Genomic DNA, 24,910 nt, shown 5'->3' with positions numbered 1-24,910 from the left:
AGATTTCTATGCCTTTAAACAATTCTGGACTGCCCATATGATGATATCATGTGTTTGGCAACATCTGAGTTAATTAAGGACACACCTGTGGATGTATTTTAATGCACACCTGAAACGCTCTGCTCCTTTGTGTAGCACCATGGAAAAGTCTAAAGAAATCAGCAAAGATATCAGGAAGAGAATTGTGGATTTGCACAAGTCTGGCTCATCCTTGGGTACAACTTCAAGATACCTAAAGATGCCTCGTTCATCTGCACAAACAAACTTCTGGTTTCAACTGTATCTATCTTTTGTCTATCTTAGGCTGGTTTCACATTAGCGCTTTTTAAGCGCACGCACGGCCGGGGTTAGCTCCGCCCCTGAGCCGGCTCTCTGCCCGGCGTGCCCGCCCCTTGCTTGTAGCGCCGCCTCCTAGCGCACAGCGGCGCCTGCGATCGGCGCACCCTATCTTTAGCATAGGGTGCGCAGATCGTGCGCAGGCCGTGCGCTAGTTGCGCTTTGACCTGCGCTGCGCACTTTTGACGGTGCGCCGAGCACGCCGAAATCCGAAAAGTTTGATTTTGGCGCGCACGGCGCACCGTCAAAAGTGCGCAGCGCAGGTCAAAGCGCAACTAGCGCACGGCCTGCGCACGATCTGCGCACCCTATGCTAAAGATAGGGTGCGCCGATCGCAGGCACCGCTGTGCGCTAGGAGGTGGCGCTACAAGCAAGGGGCGGGCACGCCGGGCAGAGAGCCGGCTCGGGGGCGGAGCTACCCCCGACCGTGCGTGCGCTTAAAAAGCGCTAATGTGAAACCAGCCTAACCGATTTTCCACACTTTTGAATCCAAAACAGTTATTTGAATTGTTTTAATTCATGTTGAGTCTAATTTCTACTCAATTTAATAAGCAAAGAAATATAAACACTTAGTTTTTTTAACATATAGTATGCAAAAAATATAGTTATTGTGTATCTAACTATTTATCTATCTATTTTTCATCTATCTATCTAGACATACATATACACTTAGTTATTAATATATGTATATGTATATATATATATATATCTTTGTTTTAATTTACAAATGTACAGTTTTTCTCAGTAAAAAGGATAAACCATAGCAGAGAATAATTACAAAATTGTAACTGTGACCAACTGTTAAATCTGCTTATATAAGCAATTAAATAAGATGCAAATTCTAGCAATATTGTTCCTAATATATCTATTTTAATATATTCAGAATTGAGAGTCCTCAGTGATACCTTTTAATGGCTAACTGAAAAGATGGTAACACATTGCAAGCTTTCGAGACTACTCATGTCTCTTCATCAGGCATAGACTAATACAAAATCTGAAGAGTCGCATATTTATGCACAATACAGCACAGAAAAAATGCAATAGGTGAGACAAGTGACGTGAAGCAGAATTATGATTATAGGAGAGGGAGAAACATAAATATTGGACCAGTTCATAGATAAGGAGTCCGGATGTTTTATTGTCCTCTGATTGGGGTCTCCTAATGTGTTGTGATGCCCCCACAAGGTCTTAGGAGCAAATTCCTTAATTGATGTAAAAAGACATAAATCCATGCGACACATTCATTCCAGCATTGATAGTGTCAAAGGTCGTCATAAATTTATACTCAGAGACTCTTCTCTCTCTCTGAGATGTGAAGTTACCTTTCAAAACCAGTAATTTCATATGTGTCGCATGGATTTATGTCTTTTTGCATCAATTAAGGAATTTGCTCCTAAGACCTTGTGGGGGCATCACAACACATTAGGAGACCCCATCAGAGGACAATAAAACATCCGGACTCCTTATCTATGAACTGGTCCAATTTTTATGTTTCTCCCTCTTCCATAATCACAATTCTGCTTCACGTCACTTGTCTCATCTATTGCATTTTTTCTGTGCTGTATTGTGCATAAATATGTGACTTCAGATTTTGTATTAGTCTAGCCTGATGAAGAGACCTGAGTAGTCTTGAAAGCTTGCAATGTATTACCATCTTTTCAGTTAGCCATTAAATGGTATCAACCACTGAGGACTCTCAATTCTGAATATTTTTCTATCTACTGGCTAACACGGTACAAAGATATATATATATTTCCTGTATTTTAATATAATTATTAATAATAATAATATTGCATAGAGCATTAAATCTAAGCTTTAAACTTGTTCTTCTTTTAGTAAATCGCTGAAGATCATTCTCTGTCAGGTAAATGTCACCATAGTTTTGTCAAGTATCACAAATTCTTCTGTAAACATGTTCTGCTGTCAACATGAATTAATCAAGTCTTTGCTTGCCAATATCTTTGTAAAAGTCAAGTTTTCTGAGCTTAGAAAAAACGTAGTTCTGTTAGCAGATATAAAAGATTCTACTTAGACAAAGGCGTATACCAAGGGCGCCTGAAGTGAAGAGCATTTCAATAGATGATTTACCTCCAGATGTAACCTCCCCGTAGCGGAATTTAACCTTCTGCTCCCATCTGAATCCATCCATCCCCATGTGGCCGAAAGAAAGACCCTGAGCAGCAGCAAAAACAGCCACAAGCTTCTTGACTTCATTACAGGCAGTCTGCTGAGAATAAATATAGAATCATAAGACCTCATCATTTTTAAAGCGCACTAAACAGATCATGCACCGTAAGCTCAATCTGCCTCTCTACGGCAGGTCATCTGTAACACCTCGCAGCTATGTATGCATTTTGATAGGTTTGATGGCTTTTTTTAAAGTATGTTTGAAAAGACATGCTCCTAGAAGATGGAATGGGACCAAGGCAAACTCTATTTCATTATTGGACTTCTGATTTTGTAACCTGTCAAGGCCTGGGGTAATGGATAACTGGAGAACAAATGTGACCCTCTACTTCATGTACTCATGTACTATTCATATGCTTTATTTTTGTATCAAAGAGCTTTAAAATCAAGAGAAAAGTTATTTTACTTATATAAAATGTGCTGTTATTTACATGGCAATAATATCCAGCTTCTCCCCGCAGTTATACTAGAAAGTGTGGCTATCCTCACCATTACATAGTCTATGCCAATGTAAAGCATTAATGTCAGAACCTGATGATTACACAGTGAGGAGTGACGCTACATTGGCACCACAAATGTTTTCTGCATATCTATGACATGTATTGCCACCTTTCCTTTAAACAAGAGGTTCTTCAGCAGCTATGATAGGTAAAATAGAAAACTATCAATAGTACTCCATTTTATAAAATAGTAAAAACATTTGGAGACACCTAATGGGATGTTCACGCAGACATTCTTTCTCATAGATTTTAGCACACATACCACAAAACACATTTCAACGATTTACTGCTCATATGGAAGAAGATTTAGTTGCTGTAATATTTAAAACAACCTCAGTTTCTTTGTGGAGTGTGTTGCACTGAATGGGGCTGCTGGAATATGTTTGGTGCAACAACTCCACTCCTGTCTATGAGTGTTTAGTTGCTAGATTTATATGCTGTTTATAAAGTTAAAAAAAAATCTCCCAGAGGCTCACACGTGACTGTATTTCCTGTGTCTGTGTATGAGAGAAGCCGCCTGCTGTAGATGCTGCACAGAGAGACACACAAATGATTTATTTCTGATCTATTAAACTTATGATATACAGTTCCTGTTTGTTCCTGAATAAAGAAGCTCTGTTGTCATACACTTGGAGAGTATTCTGAATAATGCGCTGCCAACAGGGGCTAATCTTCATGTGCATCCAGCAGTCAAAATGGCAATCCCTCTGCAGAAACCAAAGGGTGAGCTTGTAGAGTGTGCTCCTTTAAGAATAAGGGATCACTCACACAGGCAAGTGCTGTCCAATTTTTTATCGGATAGCACTGGGACCAATAATATTCAATGTGACCGTGCTGATGCACAATTTTTTTTCACTGACAGAATTGCACATCAGATGACACATGAGTGCAGTCCAATTTACGAAGACTCACAGAATAAAGAAGATGGAGAAATTTTGTTCTCCATCTTTTCCTCACAGTGAGCTCTGATTCCCTTATCTGAGAGAATTGGATCACAGTATGTCATATGGATCAGTGCCATTTGTATAGTAGGCTCGATTTTCTCGGAGGAGAGAATCTATGACTGTCTGACCATAGCCAAAGGGAGCAGTCAGATGGTCATATTACTCGAATGAGGATTGCATCACAATCGTTGGACTTGCCTTCAGCTCACTTGACCTTATCGTTAAAGCTGCATAGAAATACATACCATCAAGCAGAGGTCAGGAGAGTCGACAGCCAGTCTAAGGATTGCGATGTGATGCAATCCTCGCACGAGTAATGCAACATTCTGTCTGAACCCCAAAAGTGATGATAGCTGGATGCCGTCATCTGTTTGAGCTCTCACTCAGCTCGGGCTTGGAAAAGAGCTGGGAAACTGAGGGAGCATTTGGTGTTTCTTATTGCTCTGAAAAGAAGAAGGAATGGTACGAAGTGTGGCAACATAGTGAAATTTGCACAGGAGATAGAGTGTAAGGACCACCAGGCGACACTCATAGCACTCCGGCAATGACAACTATAGAGGTCTGCTGGAGACCTCTAGTTTAATGCTAACCCATCGGTGACCTGTTACCGATGGGCGGGATTTACGATGCATTTTTGGTAAGCGTGAGTTAAATGACGCTGTCAGAAATTGACAGCGGCATTTAACTAGTTAACAGCTGCGGGTGGATCGCGATTGTTGTAAGCACATGTTAGCTGTATATATCAGCTGACATATTGGAAAGGGGTTAATAAACCAGCACTGATATGATTGGTTGATTCATTAGAAGAGATCAATTAAAAGAAAAGATACAGACATAAACAAATGCCTCATGTAATTATATCCCTCTGGGGGGCCCTCTTCAGCAGGAGCACAAGATATACGGTAGTATTTGTTTCTAATGCATTATTGAAAAACACATGTATTATTATTAACAATACAATTCCTAAATGTCAAAGTTATACTATCCTGTATGTTCTCTACTAATATTTAAACCTTCTGGACGTAAAATAGTCAATTTGAATATTCAGAAAGATTTCCTATTGTTTAGCCTCTGTAAGGTTAGTTTCACACTAGCGTATGGAGGAGCTGCGAAGGGATGCAGACTTCCTCCGTGAAGCTCCGCCCACGACCACAGCTCCTCCGGTCAGCTCCGCCTCCGTCTGCATGCAGCCTGCGTACCCTATCTTTAGCATTAGGTATGCAGGCTGTGCCGATGTATGCGAATGCCTCCGCATGCGTCGTTTTGACGGTGCAGTGACCTGCGCAGAATTCAACATGTTGCATTTTGGTGGCATTGCCGCACTGTCAAAATGACACATACATCGGCACAGTCTGCATACCTAATGCTAAAGATAGGGTACACAGGCCGCATGCCAACAGAGGCGGAGCTGACCTGAGGAGGTGCGGCCGAGGGCGGAGCTTCACAGAGGAAGTCCGCATCCCTCCGCAGCTCCTCCATACGTTAGTGTGAAACTAGCCTAAACGATCTGTACTGGTCTTAGGTTTATGCTCCCGAATAGTGAGGTACAAATTCTCTAGATTTTTTGATGGCATATAATAATAATAATAATAATAGTAGTAATCTTTATTTTTATATAGCACTAACATATCATATTAGGAAGTGTCTAGATAGACTGTGGTTAGTTATCCCATTTTTTTATTATATCTGTGGCTGTTCATTCTGTTGTGAATGGGCTGCATAGGCAATCACATTCCAACAGATAAATGGTGAATGGTTTGCTGCAGTTCACATATTGGTTGACATCAAAAACTTCTCGTTACCCTTGATTGGAAATTCTTACTACCATGCCTCAGCATGATCCAACAAAGGCATTTTACTTTCCCACACCTATATACCCCATTACTTTTATTCATAGGATGATACAAGAAAATTGTAGGATTTCTCCCTACTACTGACTTGGGTATGGCAATGTAATTTTTAATCTTCCTATTCTTCCTAAATACTATACTGGGGTACTTAAGTAAATCTACCGAGAAAAATTGCAATTCAAAATTTGGAAAAATGGCTTATTCAATACTAAAGTCCCACTCGTATAATAGCTGCATAGCAGTTGCTCCATCAACTGGCTACAGTTCATACAAAACAGAAAACAGCACTACAAATTATTTTTCTTCATAATTTATCACAAAATATTTAATTCAGTATGTATATACAATTAATAGAAATAACTTTACAGTATATTCACCACTATAAAAAATCATCCAGACTGCGGTACGGGCCTGAGGAAGCTTCCAACATGCAGACAAATCCTGGGTGTGGGTTATCCCTGTGCACTGATCCCTGTGAACACTGATTGACAAAGAGGGAAACACACCTAATGTGACCTTTCAGGGAATCTGCCCCTTTCACAAGCCTCAAGCCATAGGCATGGGAAAGGAGGAGGTCCCTCAAAACATCGCTGCAGTTGTTTTTCCCTCATCATTGGTCCGTGTCTCTGCTCTACTGCATGGAGTTGCATGTCTGCATGAAATAACCCACACCCAGGATATGTCTGCACATTGGAAGCTTGCTCAAGTCCATACCGCAGTCTAGATGATTTCTTCACAGTGATGAATATACTGAAAAGTTATTTATATTAATTGTATATACATACTGGATGAATTCCTAACAGCTTTATTTTGATCTACTGAACATGGTTACAAGAATGTACCTACACTTATTTCCCTCAACCGATTTTTTAGATGCTTTCTTTTCCATCTCCTTATTCCTCATTTTGTTAGGCAATATATTTGATTTAGATTTTTTTTCTTATAGACACCTCTCCTTTACTAAACCATGGGATTGATGTCACCTGACAATACAAAGGTGACATCAACCCCACAAATATGAACCCCACTTGCCACCGCTACAGGGCAAGTGAGAAGAGCTGGGAAAAGTGACAGAATTGGTGCATCTAATAGATGTGCCTTTTCTGGGAAGCTAAGGGCTGCTATTTTGAGTCTGGGGGGGCAATATCCATGATCACTTACCAGCCTGAGAATACCAGCCCCCAGCTGTCTGCTTTAGCAAGGCTGGTTGTCAAAAATGGGGCAAGGCGGGTTGCTAAAAAATATGGCATGGGGACCCCTCTATTCTTGATAATCAGCATTCCTAACGCTGACAACTGAGGGTTGCAGCACTCATCTGTCAGGTTTGCTTGGCTGGTTATAGAAAATACAGCTGCCATTGATGTTAGAGGGTTCAATACACGAAATTAAGAAATGGGGTATGTAAACTTTTGATCAGGATCATTTGGATGTTTTGGGTTGTCATTATGATTTAAAAAGAGAAAACACAGTAGTTTGACAATAAGTGGCTTCACCTAACCACTAACCATGAGTGGAGAAAAAGTTTTGGTGTTATCATTCATATTCTCTGAGAAAAAGGCCAAGAAAGCAAACATTCTGCTGGGACATGTAAACTTTTGAGCACAACTATATATATATATATATATATATATATATATATATATATACTGTGGTACAGTAACCTCTGTTAAAGCTAGGGGGTGCTGTAAATGCTACGCAGAATATGCATGTGATCCATACCTCAGTTGTGGGTGTGGTCATGTACTATATAGTGTGTCTGAGGTCTGGTCACAGGGGTGTGTGTTTTGATCCTGAGTGCAAGGTCCCGCAAGGCCTGTGTGTGTTGGAAGTGTCAGGGACTGAACTTCATGGGAAGCACATGGAAAGGCCCAGACCTGGTAGAATCTGTGATGGCTCTATGCAGGGGAGCTACTGCCCGGCTGTGGCTCTGGCACTATAGACGGCCTAGTGAGCAAGGCACTGTCTGGAACAGTGAACCCAGTGTGGCTGCTTCTCGTGAGGGATAAACTGTGAGTAACGCTGCCCGGGGTCAGTAAGTGACTTTGTATGCTTTATGTGGTAACGCTGAATGTTTAACGGACATTGTACTGGAAGCTACTCGCTATTATGTTCATGAAGAGTGGTTTATGCTGATGCTGAATAAACCAAATTAACTGTTTAGCACGGAGTGGCCCTGCGCATGCCTCAAAGACTGGCCAAGCGAGTAAATCCCTGTCCACTTATAGGGTGGATCTCTACAATTGGTGGAGAATGCTAAGGGCACTCTGGTAGCCTTGTTGCTAGGGGCAACGGACAAGGTCTACAAACTCGGTTGCTATGGGCAATGGTTCAGGATGCACGTGTGAGGTGTTTTTGCTGTGACTCAGCGGGGTCACAAAGTTTTTTCTCAAGTCAGCTTGTGGTGGCTCGGTGGGGTCACGAAGGTGACAAGCGTCTGACTGTAGCTCGGCGGGGTTACGAAGCTTGCTGTGGATGGGGGGTCCACGAAAACAGCGCAGCAGACGCATGCAGAGACTTGTGGTAACAGGAGCTGCAGTTACAGTTGCAGCAAGAGGTTCTGCAGCAGCAGGAGCTGCAGTGACGCTAGTAGCCACTTGTGATCGGCAGTCGGAGGTGCCTGTGAGTTTGTGGCTACTGCAGGAGCTGTGGCAGTGCCTGCAGGAGCTGGTGAGGTGTCGTGAAAGGACATCAGAAGTCCTGTGCGGTCAATCTCTTAAAGGGCCAGTACAAGCCTGAGAGACATACATGTTCTGTGTGAACTGGACCTGAGAGTACCGTGCGGAGTCCACAGATTGTACCCCAGGGAGGGGGTGGTGTCCCTAAAGGGGGCAGTAATTCAGACAGCAATGGGTGCCAAAAAAGGATTGGAGTCCCAAAAGGGGGCGGTATCCCAAAAAGGAGTAGTTGCCCAAAAAGGGTGGAGCCCCAAAAGGGGGCAGTATCCCAAAATAGAGTGGCAACCAAAAAGGGGGCGGAGCTTCCCAAAGTTAAAAGGGTGACGCAGACAGACTGTTGCCAGGGGCAAGTGTACTATATATATAATCCTGCTTTGAGCAGGGTGTTGGACCAGATGGCCCAGGAGGTCCCTTCCAACTCTACGATTCTATCATTCTATGATTCTATATATGTCCAGTCTGCTATATGAATTACCCACATGGTGAGAAGCTTCAGGGGTGTGCCCTGCTGATGAATGGGGAGGATGTGCTTGGAATGGTTGATTCTGGGGGCATGGTGACCCTAGTGAGGACTGGCCAGAGAAATTTATAATGTCCGAAAGGAAGATTGCGGTCACCTGCATCCATGGGTGCACTAAGGACAATGTAGTAGCCATGGTGATAATCGAGACAGACAGGGACATTAAAAACCATGATGTCGCTGTAGTCCCGAACTTAACCTGTCCGGTGATAGTAGGCCGGGACTCTAGGCTGTTTTCAGACTTGTGGGAGGGAGGAGCTCCTCTACAGCAGGAGGATGGAGGCCTCTCTACTGATGGGGTGGCGTACCTTAAGGCAATAACACCAATTTACAGACCTGACATCACCTGAAGGGTACCACAGTGTGACTGATAATGATCTGCTAAATAAAAAGAGCAGAGCTGACACCCAGATAGAGAGTATCTTGGGGGTTTACCTTACTGTGTGGAGTGACTGTGACGTGTTATTGCCAGTAGCAACCACTAGGACTGAGTCTAATGCTGTGCAGACTGAAACTCAGACACAAGGGAAACACAGTGCTTCACAAGGTGGAGACAGGGAAGCTCCAGGAGTGAAGTCTGACACTGGTAGCAATGGGGACCGCTGGTTTCAGGATGACCGATTGGGTGGTGGTGACTCCCATTCAGACGGTGACGACAGTGGAAAAGAGTGCAGTAATACTGACTCAAGTTTAAATAGCAGGTCTTCCTCCCGTCGCCGGAGGCATAAGGGCCGAAAAGGGGCTGAACAAACTGCACCCTCAGACAAAATACAAGAGTTGCCTGAGAAGCTGGCCAATTCGACCGATGTCACATGACAACTAGAGGAATAAATCGACAAGCTGACACAGGAAATGTGCACCTGGAAAGAGCGAGCTGACAGTTTCCACCAGGTAGAAGCACATGTCCAAAGCTTGGTGAAAGAGCATGAAGAGGCCTGTCAACAGCTGGCGAAGGAGAGTTTAAAGGTGGCGAGTATGGAAGTTGCCAACTCCGTGCAGTTGGAGCAGATGCACCACCTGGAGTCTGAGCTTTCGGCAGTCAAGGCACAGTTTGGAAAGAAGGAAGCACAGGATGTCCAGGACCTCGTTAAAAAGTGTTCCAGTAAGAAGTAAAAGGTAGCAGATTTACAGGCCGAACTAAAGGCATTTAAGGAGCATAACATACAAGAAAAGGCCCTGAGACAAACGGCTGAGCACAGAGTGGATGAGCTGGAGAAGGAAGTCTCTGAGCTCAGAGGTCACCTGTCAACATGGCAAAGTGTGAATAAGGCCTCAAGTGAAGACGTGGAAGTGCTTAGAGAAGCAGTAAGAGGTCTTCCACAAGAGGAGGCGTTGGTGGTTGAAGACTTATAGCGGCGGTGTCCGAGCGATAACAAGGCAGAGTTACAAAGGCCTATCTTAACAAGGAGGCCTGAAGAGTGTAAAACTAAGGAAGGCTGTGCCCTAAGCACGCAACAAGACAATCACCCGGTTGTAGTGGAGGTCTTGATGGAAAATTCCGTGGCAAAGCGAGTCTTCCGAAGAGAGTGAACCCTCGATCTTCAAGTGTGTGATAGAGGTACCCAAAGACGTGCAAGAAGCCTGCACCAGTGAGGGTGTGCATGAGGCTTTTAAAAGTGCGGTCAAAGCGTGTAGGGTGCACTGGGCACCTGAGACTCAGCAGTTGGTTGTACTGTCAACCAGGGAAGACACAGAGAAGCGGGTGGCTGTCCTGACGGATATGCACCTGCAATGTCTCCACGCAAAACAGTTGATCATGTTGAGTAATGGGAAAGCCGCTCGTCGTTTGGAGCTTGCGAGGGAAACTAAAAATCAGCTGGGCTTGGAGGTAGACGTAATTCTGTAATGGGAAAGCCGTAATGGGAAAGCCGCTCATTGTTTGGAGCTTGTGAGGGAAGCTAAAAATCGGCTGGGCTTGGAGGAAGACGTAATTCTGGTGCCCAAACCTCTGGTCGGGAGAGTCATTGGAAGGCTTGGAAAAGTGATGCAAGACCTTGTGAATAGATCCGATGTGGCGAGGGTGAGGATCCCGCCAGATGATGAAGTCCAGGTATCTGGTGAAGATGACATGGTTCAATTCATTGTTGTTGGCTCTGTGGAAAGCCTTAGGAACATCTGAATGCTCCTGGAATATCGGGTAACGTACCAGAAGGAGATAGAGCAGTTACGACTGGACCGACTGCAGATCAAGAAACAGGTGCAGAACATGAGATGGTGTCCGCCTTTGTCCTGGGGTATAAGGACCAGAAATTACCCTCCAGATAATGAAATGGCAGGTAGCAGAAGACTTTCAGCAAGACAAAAACGTTGAGAATCTGCAAGTGGCAGTTCTACCCTCAGTATGAGACTGAGAGACATGGACAGTAGCTCATGTGACGTACTAGATGGGTCAGACTCAGACCAGACAGTGGGCTCAACTGTTAGTAGGACTTATGACCGCTCCAACCGGGAGAGCCAATCATGGAAAGAAAAGTCGGGTGACGGGGAGTACTGGAAAACTGTGGAGACTAAAAAGGATCTACTGACACAGACGGACTGTGACTTGACGGCCAAAGCCCATGGCCGATATACTGACCACTGGGGGTGGGGGAGGCCTATCTATCTATCTATCTATCTATCTATCTATCTATGTATATACAGTATCTATCTACCAATCTATCTATCCCATCCATTTCAGCTTTTTTCCCATGCCCCCAAACCTGTTTGTTGGGTCCAGAAGAAAAATATTTGGCTCTCCCATTAACTTGCATTGTATTCAATATTCGGATACAGGGATATTAGAATATAGAAACAATATAGGATACACACTGGCGCTCCACCGTAAGAAAAACCGCTGGAGTAGCTGCAAGTGAGAACAGGTACTGTGCAGGACCTGTTAGATAAAGTGCAAACAATCAGATACTAAATAAAGATTCACTGCGCTTATACTCAAAAAGACCTGGAAGCAATGCAAAAGTTAGTGTAACATGTACCATCACGTTACACTAACTTTTGCATTGCTTCCAGGTCTTTTTGAGTATAAGCGCAGTGAATCTTTATTTAGTATGTGATATTAGAATATATTTGTGCTGATTTTCCTTTATCCAAATATTTCACTATTTGCTCATCACTTGTAACAAACAATTGTTTGGCATGGTGTTCTTTGGATGCAATTCATCATTCTGTCTCCTCCAAACACGACAAGTTTTGTTTCTACCAAAGAGTTCTACTTTGGTTTCATCAGACCATATGACATTCTTCCAATACTCTTTTGAATAATCCAAATGCTCTCTAGCAAACTTCAGATGGGCCCGGACATGTACTGGTTTAATCAGGGGACGTCTGGCACTTCAGGATCTGAGTCCCTGGCAGCATAGTGTGTTACTGATGGTAGCTTTTGTTACGGTTATCCCAGCTCTATGCAGGTCATTCACTAGGTCCAGGGCTGGCTTTTGGGGCAGGCAGACAAGGCAGCTGCCCAGGGCCCCCACCCACAAAGGGGGCCCCCTGCGTCTGCAGTCCCTCTATGAAGCTTTTTACTTGCAGTGAATAATGATGTGCATCTTTGGCAGTCCTTGATCGTCTCTCCCCAACCCCCTCCACAACCCTGTCTCTCTCCCTGCAGTGTCAGGTTAAGTTGAGAGTGAGGGGGAGGGGCCATACAGCAGAGGTCAAACACCCAGACAGGAAGATGTCTGCAGCCCTGTCTGTGTGTCTGTGTCCTCTCCTCCTCATCACGGCTGCTCCTAAACCTCTGTGCTGGGATCTGTACAAGTGAAACCGCAGAACCTGGTAAGTATACATATATATGTGTATATGTGTGTGTACATGTGCAGTGTACAGTGTGTGTGTGTGTGTCTGTATATGTGTATATAGTATATAGTATGATTGTGTATATCTGTGGTGCATGTGTGCATGGTACAGTATATAGGATGTGTGTCTGGGTATATTATATTTGTATACTGCATCTGTGCAGTATTTTGCTTAAATATATGTATAAAGTGTATATGTATGTGAGCATACTGTATATAAAATGAATGTTCTGTGTGTATATACTTTATGTATGTGCTTGTACACACTGTTTTTGTCTGTGTACAGTATATACAGTATATAGTTTGTGTTTCTATATTTATAAAGTATATACAGTATAATGTGTGTACAACTATAATGTATATGTATATACAGTATGTGCTGCATATATAGTTCTGTAATTGTAGTGTCGCCATTGTTAGGATCAGCAGTTAACCCTAGAACGCATGACCATAAAAATCTACACTTTCACATACCTGGGGCCTTTTAGGCCCGTGTGCAAATAACATGGAATAACTCAAACAAAAATAATTTTCAAAGTTTATTTGAAAATTGCAAAGTAAGGATGCATTCCCACTAGCGCTGGTGTCTGCCAGGAGGAGATCTGTAATGGATCTGACCTCCTGGCGACCCCAGCTAAGGCTGGCGGAATCCCGGCATTCCAGCAGCCTTAAATGGAGTTACCAAGAGATCAGATCCATTACGGATCACCTCCTGGCAAACCCCAGCGCCATTGGGAACACAGCCCTTAATATGTGAATAATTCAAAACATTACTATGTGCAAAAAAAAACAAAAGAGTAACTGAACGGGCTTAAAACGCCCAATATACGCATTCGATATAACTCTTTATAATAATGTTTTTTTGTCTAAAAGTTTTTTTATATAAAAGTTGCAGTAAACATGCTGCAGGAATATCTCTTTTCAAAGGTTCCTTTTCTACTTTACTAATGACCGCAACAACTGACAGGACGAGTTCTCTTGTCATCAAAACGAAGGCTTCTCCGAATATCCTCAAATCTATTGACTGACATTGTAGCTTTGTAATGTGGATCTGAAAAAGGGTTCATAAAGAGTTCTCTGATAGGAACATCGTATGATTTTGTTCTCCCTGCCAGAAAAGTAAGGCCAATATAAGCATACAGTTCCTCTTTTGTTATATTTTTCCATGTTTTTTTTTCTTTCTGAAGCGATACGTTTTCCTTCTAAGTTAGTACACAAAACTACCTCATCTACAATATCATCTGAAAAAAATTTACAGAACATATCTTTTTTGGACAAGAATTGTGGAATTCCTACAGTTCCTTGAGCAACTCTTACAATATTATGTGATGGGGTTCGTCCAAGAACCTCAGCAGTACTGTTCCAAAAAACATTAGTTATGGATGTTCTATTTGTACTTTCTGCTGGATCCATTACTTCTTCATCATCTCAAGAATCACTGGACAATGAAGTAGAGACATTAGCTGGTGGCATGTACTCTTCATCAGACAAAGAAAGTTCACTGTCTTCATCACTATCAAAAATGATTGCTTCGATTTCTTGGTCAGTCAACCCCTGGATGTAGACTGTGCCACTGTAACCTTAGAAGTCAGTAAACTAAAATGAAAAAAAAGATTACAATCAGGGTTGTACACTATTTGCTAGTGTGTGTGCTAAGGGTAAAGTGCAGACCCCTCCTCTCACCTTCAGCAGGTCACCACTTTCTTTTAGGTGCAGTAGAAGCTTTTGGATTTTTGGAACTCAGAAAGTTTCTTTTTCAAGAAACAAGAAAGCTGACTACTTCCTCCAAAGTCTCTTCAGCAAGTAGCACACAATGAACAGTGTTCAGGACCTATGATGATGTCAGAGACATATGACGTTGTGAGGGAGCCTCCTTCCCAAGATCACATGACCATGTAGTCAGGCAGAATTCACACTCTTCATAGCAACAGCAGAGTCATAAAGACTGAGTCAAAGTCTTCCCCAGCAACAGTCAAGACAAAAAGACTTAGGATCACATGTAAACCTAGTACGGGCCTAAAAGGCCCCAGGTATGTGAATATGGGGTATTCACAAAAAAGAGTTGTTATACCGAAATGCCTGTAACATAAAAATAAATGAACAACTGGAAATGACAAACAACTATATACCTGAGGAATACCTAGAGTTTCAACTAAAGTAATCTTTTACTAAAGTAATCTTGCAGAAAATAGAAAACAATTAACAGGGCGGGCCTGCAAGGCCCCAGGTATGCGTTCTAGGGTTAATGTCTAATGCCTGTGTTTTACATTAGTGCCTGTTCATACTGTCTTTCTTTACTGCGCCCAGTGGTTTGTGCCTGAATCCCCGATAGAGCCATAAATTGCAATGACAGGAATAGAGCTCAAATCAATTCCACATGTGATTTTTTTTCTGAATGTGTCTGTCTGTCCCAACAGCCACAGAAAAGTGGACACTTTTAGATGAAAAAACACAGACTCTGAGAGTAGGTGCCCATAATCAGTAATCACAGCGGGTTGGAAGCTGTGTACTTGTGCAGTGTCCAGATGTTACAGCATAGTGCATATCTCCCAATTTTTGAAGACGGGAAAGCGAGACAAAGGCTGCAGTGTGCACAGTGTGCTGCGGAAATTTTTTAGACCACGCCCCAACCACACCCATTTCACACCTAGTCACACCCATGTCCACGCCCAACCTCACCCATTTAGCACTGCTGATCACACTGACTGGTACTGAGGGCACAGTGGCTGGCATTATGGGCACAGTGGCTGGCATTATGGGCACAGTGGCTGGTACTGTGAGCACACTGTCAGGTACTGAGGAAAAGAAAGAAAGAAAACAGAGAGAGAGAGAAAAAAGAAAACAGAAAGAGAAAAAGAAAAGAGCAAGAGAGAAAGAAAGAACTGAGAGAGTAGAAAGGACAGAGAGAAAGAAGAAAAACAGAGAGAGAAGGAAAGAGGGGAAAGAAAGAACAGAGAATGAAAGAAAGAACAGAGAGAGAAAGAGGGGAAAGAAAGAACAGAGAGAGAAAGAAAGAACAGGGAGAAAGAAGGAGGGGAATGAAAGAACAGAGAAAAAGAAAGAAAGAGAAAGAAAGAACAGAGAGAGAAATAAATAGGGGACAGAAAATAAGAACAGAGAGAGAAAGAAAGAACAGAGAGAGAAAGAAAGAGGAGAAAGAAAGAGGGGAAAGTATGAACAGAGAGAGAACAGATAAAAAGAAAGAACAGAGAGAGAAAGAAAGAACAGAGAGAGAAAGAGAAAGGAAGAACAGAGAGAGAAAGAGGGAAAAGAAAAAAAACAGAGAGAGAGAGAAAGAAAGGGGAAAGAAATAACAGAAAGAAAGAAATCGAGGAAAGAAAAAAAGAACAGAGAGAGAAAGAAAGAAAGAGGGGACAGAAAAAAAGAACAGAGGGAGAGCAAAAGAAAGCAAGAGGGGAAAGAAAGAACAGAGAGAGAAAGAAAGATGGGAAAGAAAGACAGGAGAATGAAATAAATACATAAAGAAAGAAAGAAAGAGAAAGAACAGAGAGAAAGAAAGAGGGGAAAGAAATAGAAAGAAATAGGGGAAAGAAAGATCAGAGAGAGAAAGAAAGAACAGAAAGAAAGAAAGAAAGAAAGAAAGAACAGAAAGAGAATAAAAAAGAAAGATTAGAGAGAGATAGAAAGAAAGAGAAGGAAAGAAAAAAACAGAGGGAAAGAAAGAGCAGAGTGAAAACAAGGGGGAAAGAAAGAACAGAGAAAAAGAAAGAGAAAGAAAGAAAGAACAGAGAGAGAGAAAGAAAGAGGGGACAGAATGAAGGAAAGAGGGGAAAGAAAGAAGGAAGGAGGAGAAAGAAAGAACAGAGAGAGAGAACAGATAGAAAGAAAGAACAGATAGAGAGAAAGAAAGAACAGAGAGAGAAAGAAAGGGTAAATAAAGAACAGAGAAAGAAAGAAATAGGGGAAGGAAAGAACAGAGAGAGAAAAAAGAGGGGACAGAAAAAAAGAACAGAGGGAGAGCAAAAGAAAGAGAACAGAGAGAGAAAGTGGAAATAAAGAAATAATATAGAGAGAGAAAGAAAGGGGAAAGCAAGAAAGAAAGAAAGAAAGAGAAAAAAGAAAGAAGGAGCAGAGAAAGAAAGAAAGAAAGAACAGAGCGATAGAGAGAAAGAAAGAGGGGAAAGAAAGAACAGAGAGAGAAAGAAAGAGAAAAAAGAAAGAGAACAGAGAGAGAAAGAAAGAGGGGAAAGAAAGAAAGAACAGAGAGATAGAGAGAAAGAAAGAGGGGAAAGAAAGAAAGAACGAACAGAGACAGAGAAATAACAGAGAGAGGGAGAAGGAAAAAAAGAGAAGTAAAGAGAGAAAGAACAGAGAGAAAGAAAGAAACAAAGAAAGAAAGAAAGAAAAAGGGGAAGAAAGAACAGAGAGAGAAAGGAAAAAGAAAGATTAGAGAGAGAAAGACTGGAGAGAGAAAGAAAAAGAGGAAAAGAAAGAACAGAGAGAGAAAGAAACAGAGAGAGAAAGATCAAAGAAAGAAAGAAACAGAGAGAAGGAAAGAACAGAGAAAGAAACAAAGAGAGAATGAAAGAAATAAAGAAAGATTCTATAAAGATAATATAGCAGCCCGGCTCCCATTGTAATGCCCACCTGAGCCTCCTGATGCAGGATATATCATGATCCGCTCAAATGGCCGGCATCCCCAATTCCAAGGCGATCCCACTGTCTGTGCTGTAGGAGGAGAACATGGTGATGGATCTGAAAAATTCCCTGAAGTGCCTCCATAGTTCCGTCACAATCTCCTCATGAAATTACCTCATTTACAGTCAGCTTCCAGCACATCACTTCCATTGGAATGTCATGTGTGAGTTTTAAAGTGCTCCTCAGGGCTCCGCTGTGTACTCCTGTGTCCGTGGGAAAAGCCTGCTTTGTATGCCTCGTACACACTTGGCTCCGCTCCGTATATCCCGTTCACACATGGCTCCACTCTGTACACACGGCTCCGCTCCACACACCCTATACACACACGGCTCTGCTCCGCATACTCCATACACATGCGGCTCTGCTTCGTACACCAAGTACACATGCGGCTCCGCTCCATTCACCTCGTACACGCGTGGCTCCGCTCCGTACATCTCATACACGCACAGCTCCGCTCCGTACACCTCGTGCATGCACGGCTCTGCTACATCCACACTGTAAACTCCTCCTGACCCCACACAGAAACTTCACCTCATCCAGCACCATGACAACCAGCACAGCAGAGTCCTGCAGAGTAAAGACATGGAGGCCCCTGATCATGTGACCACTGACTCCTCCCCTCCTGTGACCTCATCACAAGCCCTGTGTGCACAGCCACAGAACAGTCTAGGACGTCATGGCAGGCTGCAGTGGGTCTCTCTGGGACAGCGATGATGGGGTCGGTGCATGGGGGAGCATGTAGGCTCAGTGCAGTGCCAGAAAAATACAGTCCCAAGCGGGACGTGGGTGGGGGGGTCAAAAACGGGACTGTCCTGTGAGAATCTGGATGGTTGGGAGCTATGGTGGTAGTAGTCCGGTGGCTCTGGCTGAGGGATGTTGTGGGCTATTAGGGGTAATAGTCCAATAGCTCTGGCTGATGGGATGATGTGGGATATTAGGGGTAGTAGTCCGGTGGCTCTGACGAGATGATGTGGGATATTAGGGGTAGTGTCATGAACTCATTTTCTGCTCCACCAGTTGAGAGTTCCCCTTCTGTTCTCCCTCTGGTGGTGACAGGAGGTAGTGCTGTTGGTTTAAGTGGTAGTGATCTGCCACCTGATGAGGAAGAAAAGGATTGGATCTCTGGAGTATCAGACTGGATATAAGACAGCCGGCGCCCTATCCAGGTGCTGGTGATTCAGACTGCTTCTCAGGTCCTGGACTTCAGCTCTCTTCCAGTCTTCTCAAGTTAAGTTTGTTTTTTGCTAATGCTCACACTTGCGCTTGTTGGTCAATTCAGTTTTTTGTGTAATCAGCTTGCCCCTGCTGGGGCTATGCTGAATTTCCACTCCTATTAATCAGTATTTGCCATTCTGCTTTTTGTTCCTTATTAGATTGGCCTCTTTTTTGCTCTGTCTCAGAATATTTCAGAGTGCTGATATAGGTTTAGAAGTCTAGTGACTTCAGGGTTAATTTTGCTATCAGAAGTGTTGGACTATATTTTTGTAGGTTTTTTTTGGCAGATTGCAGACAGTGTCTTTCCTTTCCTGTCCTTTTTAGTTAGCCGGGCCCCATTGTTTGCTCAGCCTATTTTCCTGCCTTTGTTTGTAATTTCATCTTGCTTCACCGTCAATACATGTGGGGGGCTGTCTTTCCTTTGGGGTCTGCTCTGGGGCAGTTAGTTTTCCTCTTTTCCTGCTTTAGGCTTATGTAGCTCTCCGGTTGTGATGAGGCATCTAGGACCATCATAGGAACGCCCCACGACTGCTGCTAGTTGTGCGGTTAAGTTCAGAGATCTGCAATCTGCATAGTTACCAACTTCTCTGGTTTTCTGAGGCTTAGCTTGTTGTTTATTTTTTCCTCCTCAGTGACCCATAACAGGGTAGTAGTCGGGTGGCACTGATGGGATGAAGTGGGAAATTAGAGGTAGTAGCCTGGTGGCTCCGACGGGATGATGTGGGATATTAGGGGTAGTAGTCCGGTGGCTCTGTCTGATGGGATGATGTGGATATTAGGGGTAGCAGTCCGGTGGCTCTGGCTGACGGGAAAATGTGGGATATTAGGGGTAGTAGTCCAGTGGCTCTGGCTGACGGGATGATGTGGGATATTTGGGGTAGTAGTCCGGTGGCTCTGGCTGACGGGATGATGTGAGATATTAGGGGTAGTAGTCTGGTAGCTCTGGCTGACAGGCAGATGTGGGATATCAGGCGTAGTTGTCTGGTGGCTCTGGCTGACGGGATGTTGTGGGATATTAGGGGTAGTAGTCCAGTGGCTTTGGCTGATGGGATGATGTGAGATGTTAGTGGTAGTTGTCCGGTGGCTCTAGCTGAAGGGACAATGTGGGATATTAGGTGTAGTAGTCCGGTAGTTCTGGCTGACGGGATGATGTGGGATATTATAGTGAATGTGGCTATGCGTAGTGGGCGGGGCTCTATACTCAGCTTTATATATATATATATACAGTAGATATCATTATAATTTGCTTTAACTAATCGTAGTTAGTATCTATGCCCGAGCAATGCCAGGCTCTTCAGCTAGTATATTATATATGCTAGTTGGAGGTCCTGATACAAATTTTGCATTAGGATCCAATAGTAGTACAGTACACACATCCTAATGCAGCTAGGAGTCAAAATTGATCAAGTATATGTGTATCAAAGAGCTGAAAGCAACCAGTGGCATAATTGAAATCTTACAGCCCATAATACAAAACTTCCAATTGCCCAAACTATCATGGGTCTTTAATACAATGGATTTTCTCATATGGGTCAAAGGGACTTTTTGGCCTACAACAGAGGTCAAGAATGAATAGTATTGTTCTGGGCTGGAGAGTTAATGACTACAGAATTCCTTCATCAAACTGTAAATAAATATGCACTTTAAAAAATGACTCTATAACCATTTAGAGCCACAACCTTTAGGTCAGGAAAAAAGTTAAGGCCCTAATAAGCATTTGTTAAAAGTTGTCCAAAACCTTTAATTTGTATTCTTGCCTCCAATTTCTTTCTGAGTTGAGAAAGAATGGGTGGCTTAAATAAAAAAATGATCCTTTGAATCTCACTGGAGATAAGTTATCGACAGATAAGCAAACTCATTGCAAACTTGTAAATGTTTCCCACCTCATCGATGTGAAGTCCTGACTTAATCGCTGACTAGTGAAATGTGAACATATATAAGTTTTTTCTAAACTTTTTATCTGGAAGAACATGCTTCCTACTATAGGTCCCATTAAGCTTCCTCTCCTGCCATGCCCTTAGGTTTCAGTGTCAGGCAGAGAGAATCGTAGACCAGTTGCAGGTTTGTTCTTTTTGGCTGCGTTTCCCTGCCGTCCTGGGACATAGCTATAATTCCATCCCTGCACACACATTGCAAACTTATTAACCCCTTTCCTCTACAGCCAATTTTTCCTTGGTCTATGTGATGTCGTTGCTGCAGCCAAAATGCCAAGACCAAGACGGAAAGCTGGATCTGAGGAGAGGTACTGACACTGTTTGTGATATTAAAGGGAATCTGTCAGCAGGTTTTTGATACCTCATCTGAGAGCAGCCTGATGTAGGCAAAGCAATGCTGAATCCAACGATGTATCACGTAGATTACTGGGTGCAGCCATTCGGACACAATCAGAGCTTTTAGATTTAGCAATGAAGCAGAGTTGGGAAAGCTGCCCCCGCCCCGCCTACACCAGGATTTAAATATACAAAGTTCATGGACAGTGAACTGCCTATCACAGGGGGAGGGGGCATTGCCTGATTAAGCAATATTAATCTCCCAGTGAGAAATCCTTCACAGTTAATAAACAACAGCAGAACTTTGAAGAGTGACACATCCCTGAATTCTGCATCTCAGTTTACATAGGAAAAACCTGCTGACCGATTCCCTTTAAGTATATTAGGATGTCTGTGGTTGACTTTCCTTAAAGTGAAATATCCCATTAATAGTCAGACACTGAAAATTCAGTTTTTGACCAGAATTGTGTATCTGTACTTGTCCACAACTTTGGATTCATAATAGAAAACACTTGAGCTGCCACTATTGCTGACCACAGGCATTGAACATATATGAAAAGGGAAGTCACTGATACAGGACACCATTTCTAAAAGAAATGCATAAAGGAATGAATACATAGCAATAGGGACATGTCATTATAATTACATGATAGATTAAAGGATTTGGAATTAGGCCTTAAAGATTAATTTTCTGTATAATTAGTATATAAGACTTTATGGTGCATATTCCCTCCATAGTGCAACACTATTAAAGGAAATCTGTTTGCAAGTTTTTGCTATGTACTCTAAGGACAGCATGCGGTGGGAGTTAAGTCACAGATTTCAAAGATGTGTCACGATGACAGGTTTTATTACTAGGGGATTATTATTGCTGTGACTAGCTGGCCTTGTAAGGGCTGGTCTGATCCCACCTCTGCTATGATAAGCAGCTCACTGTCAATAGACAATGTATACAGAGAGCCTGGTGTGGGCGGCGTTAGCTTTCTGAGCTCTGCCTCATGCTAAATCTTAGAAATTTAACTGTATCACCTAGCATGCCATGTATAATAGATCACATAATACGTCGGAGGAGGGTGTGGGACAAATTAGACTAATCATTACACTGGGTTCTTATAGAAACAAAAGCTAATTTTTACCAACCAAGTATATCTCCTTTTTGTTCTGTATTTATATTAATAAGCACAATACATATGGAAAATGCTTATAGAAAAATATTTTTACAAATGTGAACTCTGACTTAACCTTCTTAAAGGGATCTTCTTAAATGTTCAATTCATGACATGAGCATAAAAATTCAGTGTGTTATCGTGACATGCTAGAAGACTCAAAATAAGCCACAACATATATCACAACCCCTGGGTGGACACATAGCATAAATTTCTTCTGTCATAGCAATGCACAATTTTTTATTTTTTTTTTTATAAAACTCTTACTTTTCACCACATTTATAAAGCCAAGAGCTTAGGTAAGAAAGGACACATCTGTAATACTACATACTGTATATACCACAAGGAAATCTGTCAGCACAAAATGACTGATCAAGCCAAGGATAAATGATCAGCGCACCCTTCATGTGGGCAGTATAATGCACTTTCTCTTCTACTTGGTTTGCATCTATCTTCCCTCCCTCTTACTTGATTGACAGTTCTGGCTTGTACAAAGAAGGGATGAGCTAGCTGCAAAACAAGCCAGTGAGAGGTTTCAATTTACTGTTTGGCCACCTCAAGGGTGCATTGAGTACCTGTGTTTAGTTGGTCATTTTGACTGTTCAAACTTTTCAATGAAATGAAAGGAAATCAATGAATTGATCACGCCTTAAACATATAGTCATGTCCAATAGAAGGGAGACGCAATAAATATAAATAACAGTCTTTATTTTATTGATGTGATCTTTACAAATCAGTAACCCAGAGTTTGATGGACCCAATAGGCAAGAAAACTACTTTCTGATGCTGTTAGGTCAGGCAGCAAATAGTGAAAGGTCACTGCTTCTCTGATGTCATAGAAACATTGAAAGCTGACGGCTGACAAACAACATACGGTCCACAAGTCCGACTTTCTTTCTGATTTTCCAACCGCATCGGCATCGGCTGGAAGTTTTCCGACATTGCTTCTGGCCTTTTCCCCCAACAAATTTCAGATTGTACCCCATTTAGTTTCTTAATAAAAACTTTTCCCCCTGAAATTTACATCTGTTTTCTACACATTTCCATTATTTTATAGTTTCAGAAATCTACTTAGAATATCACACTGTACTGTACCTCGAATGTCAACCAGGGAATCAGGAGACACAAATACTTATAATAAAGACTCAAAAGGAAAACTGACGATGACGGGTGCCTATCATGAAGATTAGCCATAATCATCAAGAATCATTATATCTATGGAATTAAAGCAATCACATTCTTATAGATGAGAGGAATTACTGGACCTGAAACCCATTTTTCATGATGATATTAGAAGAGCAGGACAATGTTGACAGGATGACTATGTTTCGTCATAGAGCAATTTTATACATGGACAAATAATTTCCATTGTTTCATAGATGCCTATGAATGTATAACCAACCATTTAATAATGGAGTAAAAATTATAACTGTGATGCTTACATTCAAAAGGCCAATTTAGCAATCAATAATTCTGTATTTTTCTATGAAATAATGAAGAGTTAGGTATACATTTAATCCCAGTCTGAAATACAATACTTCTGGTGGTATGCCCATGAGGATTCATCTATTGCTCTGCTTTCGTCTAATTCAACGTGTCTATTAAATAGCATCTTGTTAGTTTCATCCTTATGCAAATAATATGTTCGCATGGAGGTCATGATTTGATGAATGCATAAAATAAGAGAGCCTTTGAGATGTAATATACTGCCCATTCAACAAGCACAGAGGTCACTAGGAAAAAAGAACCGCATAAGAACCCTCGTGATGTAACACCATGGTCAATATAGAGAGTAAATAGCGTAAAAGCCTTTGTGATGTGACACAATGGCCAATATAAATGGCCAACTATAAAGAATAAATAGTGTAAAAAACCTTTGTGATGTAATATATAACTCAGTGTGATTGTTTCATACACAGAGGTCAATGTATGAAGAATGAAAAGTAGAAGAGCCTATGTGATGTTGCAAACTGCCCAGAGCAAATGCGACAAACACGGAGGTCACTCCATAAAGAGTGAGCTGTAACACAAAATGAATGGTCAAAGGTCAAAACATAAAGGACAAATAGAATAAAAGCTTTTTTTGGTGTAATTTGTAACTCAATGTAAATGTTACAAGCAAAGAGGCCTCTGCATGAAGAATAAAAGTGTGCCCAGCCCAATAATGCAATATCAAAAATAAACGCCACAAGTCACAACAAAAGGAATGAAGAATGTCGGCGTTCTGGGAAAGGCTACTTGCTCACCACCGGTGACTGTATCAAGCATGAAACGTACAAGATCCTTTGTGATGCAATGCCGTGCCCAAAAGAAAGGGGACTTGATTTTAATTCTATGAAGAATGAAAAGTATAAGGACAATGGTGTCTTAATTCAGTGTCCAACATAAATGCTACAACAAAGTGTCACTACAAGACGAATGAAAAGTGCAAAGAAGCTTTGCAATGTCCACAATATAGGCTACAAATACAGAGGTGATGGCATGAAGAGTGAAAAGTTGAAGAACTATGTGGGGGGTAACATAACGCACACCATACATTGCACACAGGAGGGAAAGTGTTTAGCCCTTGTTACTTGTAATATTGACTTTTTTTACTTGCTAATATGACTTTGCATTCATTTCTGCTATTGGCTCCTTCAAAACTATCTTAACTGAACGGAAATTCTGAAAGAAAGTCAAAGGGTCATGTTTGAACTGAGGTTTGGAAGAATGTCATGATACTCTCACAGTATAGTCAGTGGCGCTGTGTACTGAGCCGTGTGATGGATAAGATTACTGGAGATATTGCAGAAGAAAG

At 42.1% G+C, this 24,910-nt stretch overlaps 1 protein-coding gene across 2 annotated transcripts in view; it reads right to left on the bottom strand.

Moving 5' to 3' along the window:
• LOC141087923 (follistatin-related protein 4-like) overlaps positions 1-24,910 on the bottom strand; it is a 1,467,590-nt gene that overhangs the window by 1,439,234 nt on the left and 3,446 nt on the right. The window contains exon 2 of one of the 2 annotated variants that reach the window (XM_073573783.1): positions 2,425-2,563. In XM_073573783.1, the coding sequence (XP_073429884.1) occupies positions 2,425-2,550 (126 nt within the window). In that variant the 5' untranslated portion in view covers positions 2,551-2,563. The remainder of the gene's footprint in view (positions 1-2,424; positions 2,564-24,910) is intronic. The other variant, XM_073573784.1, reaches the window with a different exon arrangement.

The sequence above is a fragment of the Dendrobates tinctorius genome, unplaced genomic scaffold, assembly GCF_039654945.1.
Source record: "Dendrobates tinctorius isolate UK_male_01 unplaced genomic scaffold, ASM3965494v1 ptg000036l, whole genome shotgun sequence".
Taxonomy (NCBI): Eukaryota; Metazoa; Chordata; class Amphibia; order Anura; family Dendrobatidae; genus Dendrobates; species Dendrobates tinctorius.
The sequence above is the reverse complement of the archived record's forward strand: the minus strand, read 5'-3'. Positions and strand labels throughout refer to the sequence as shown.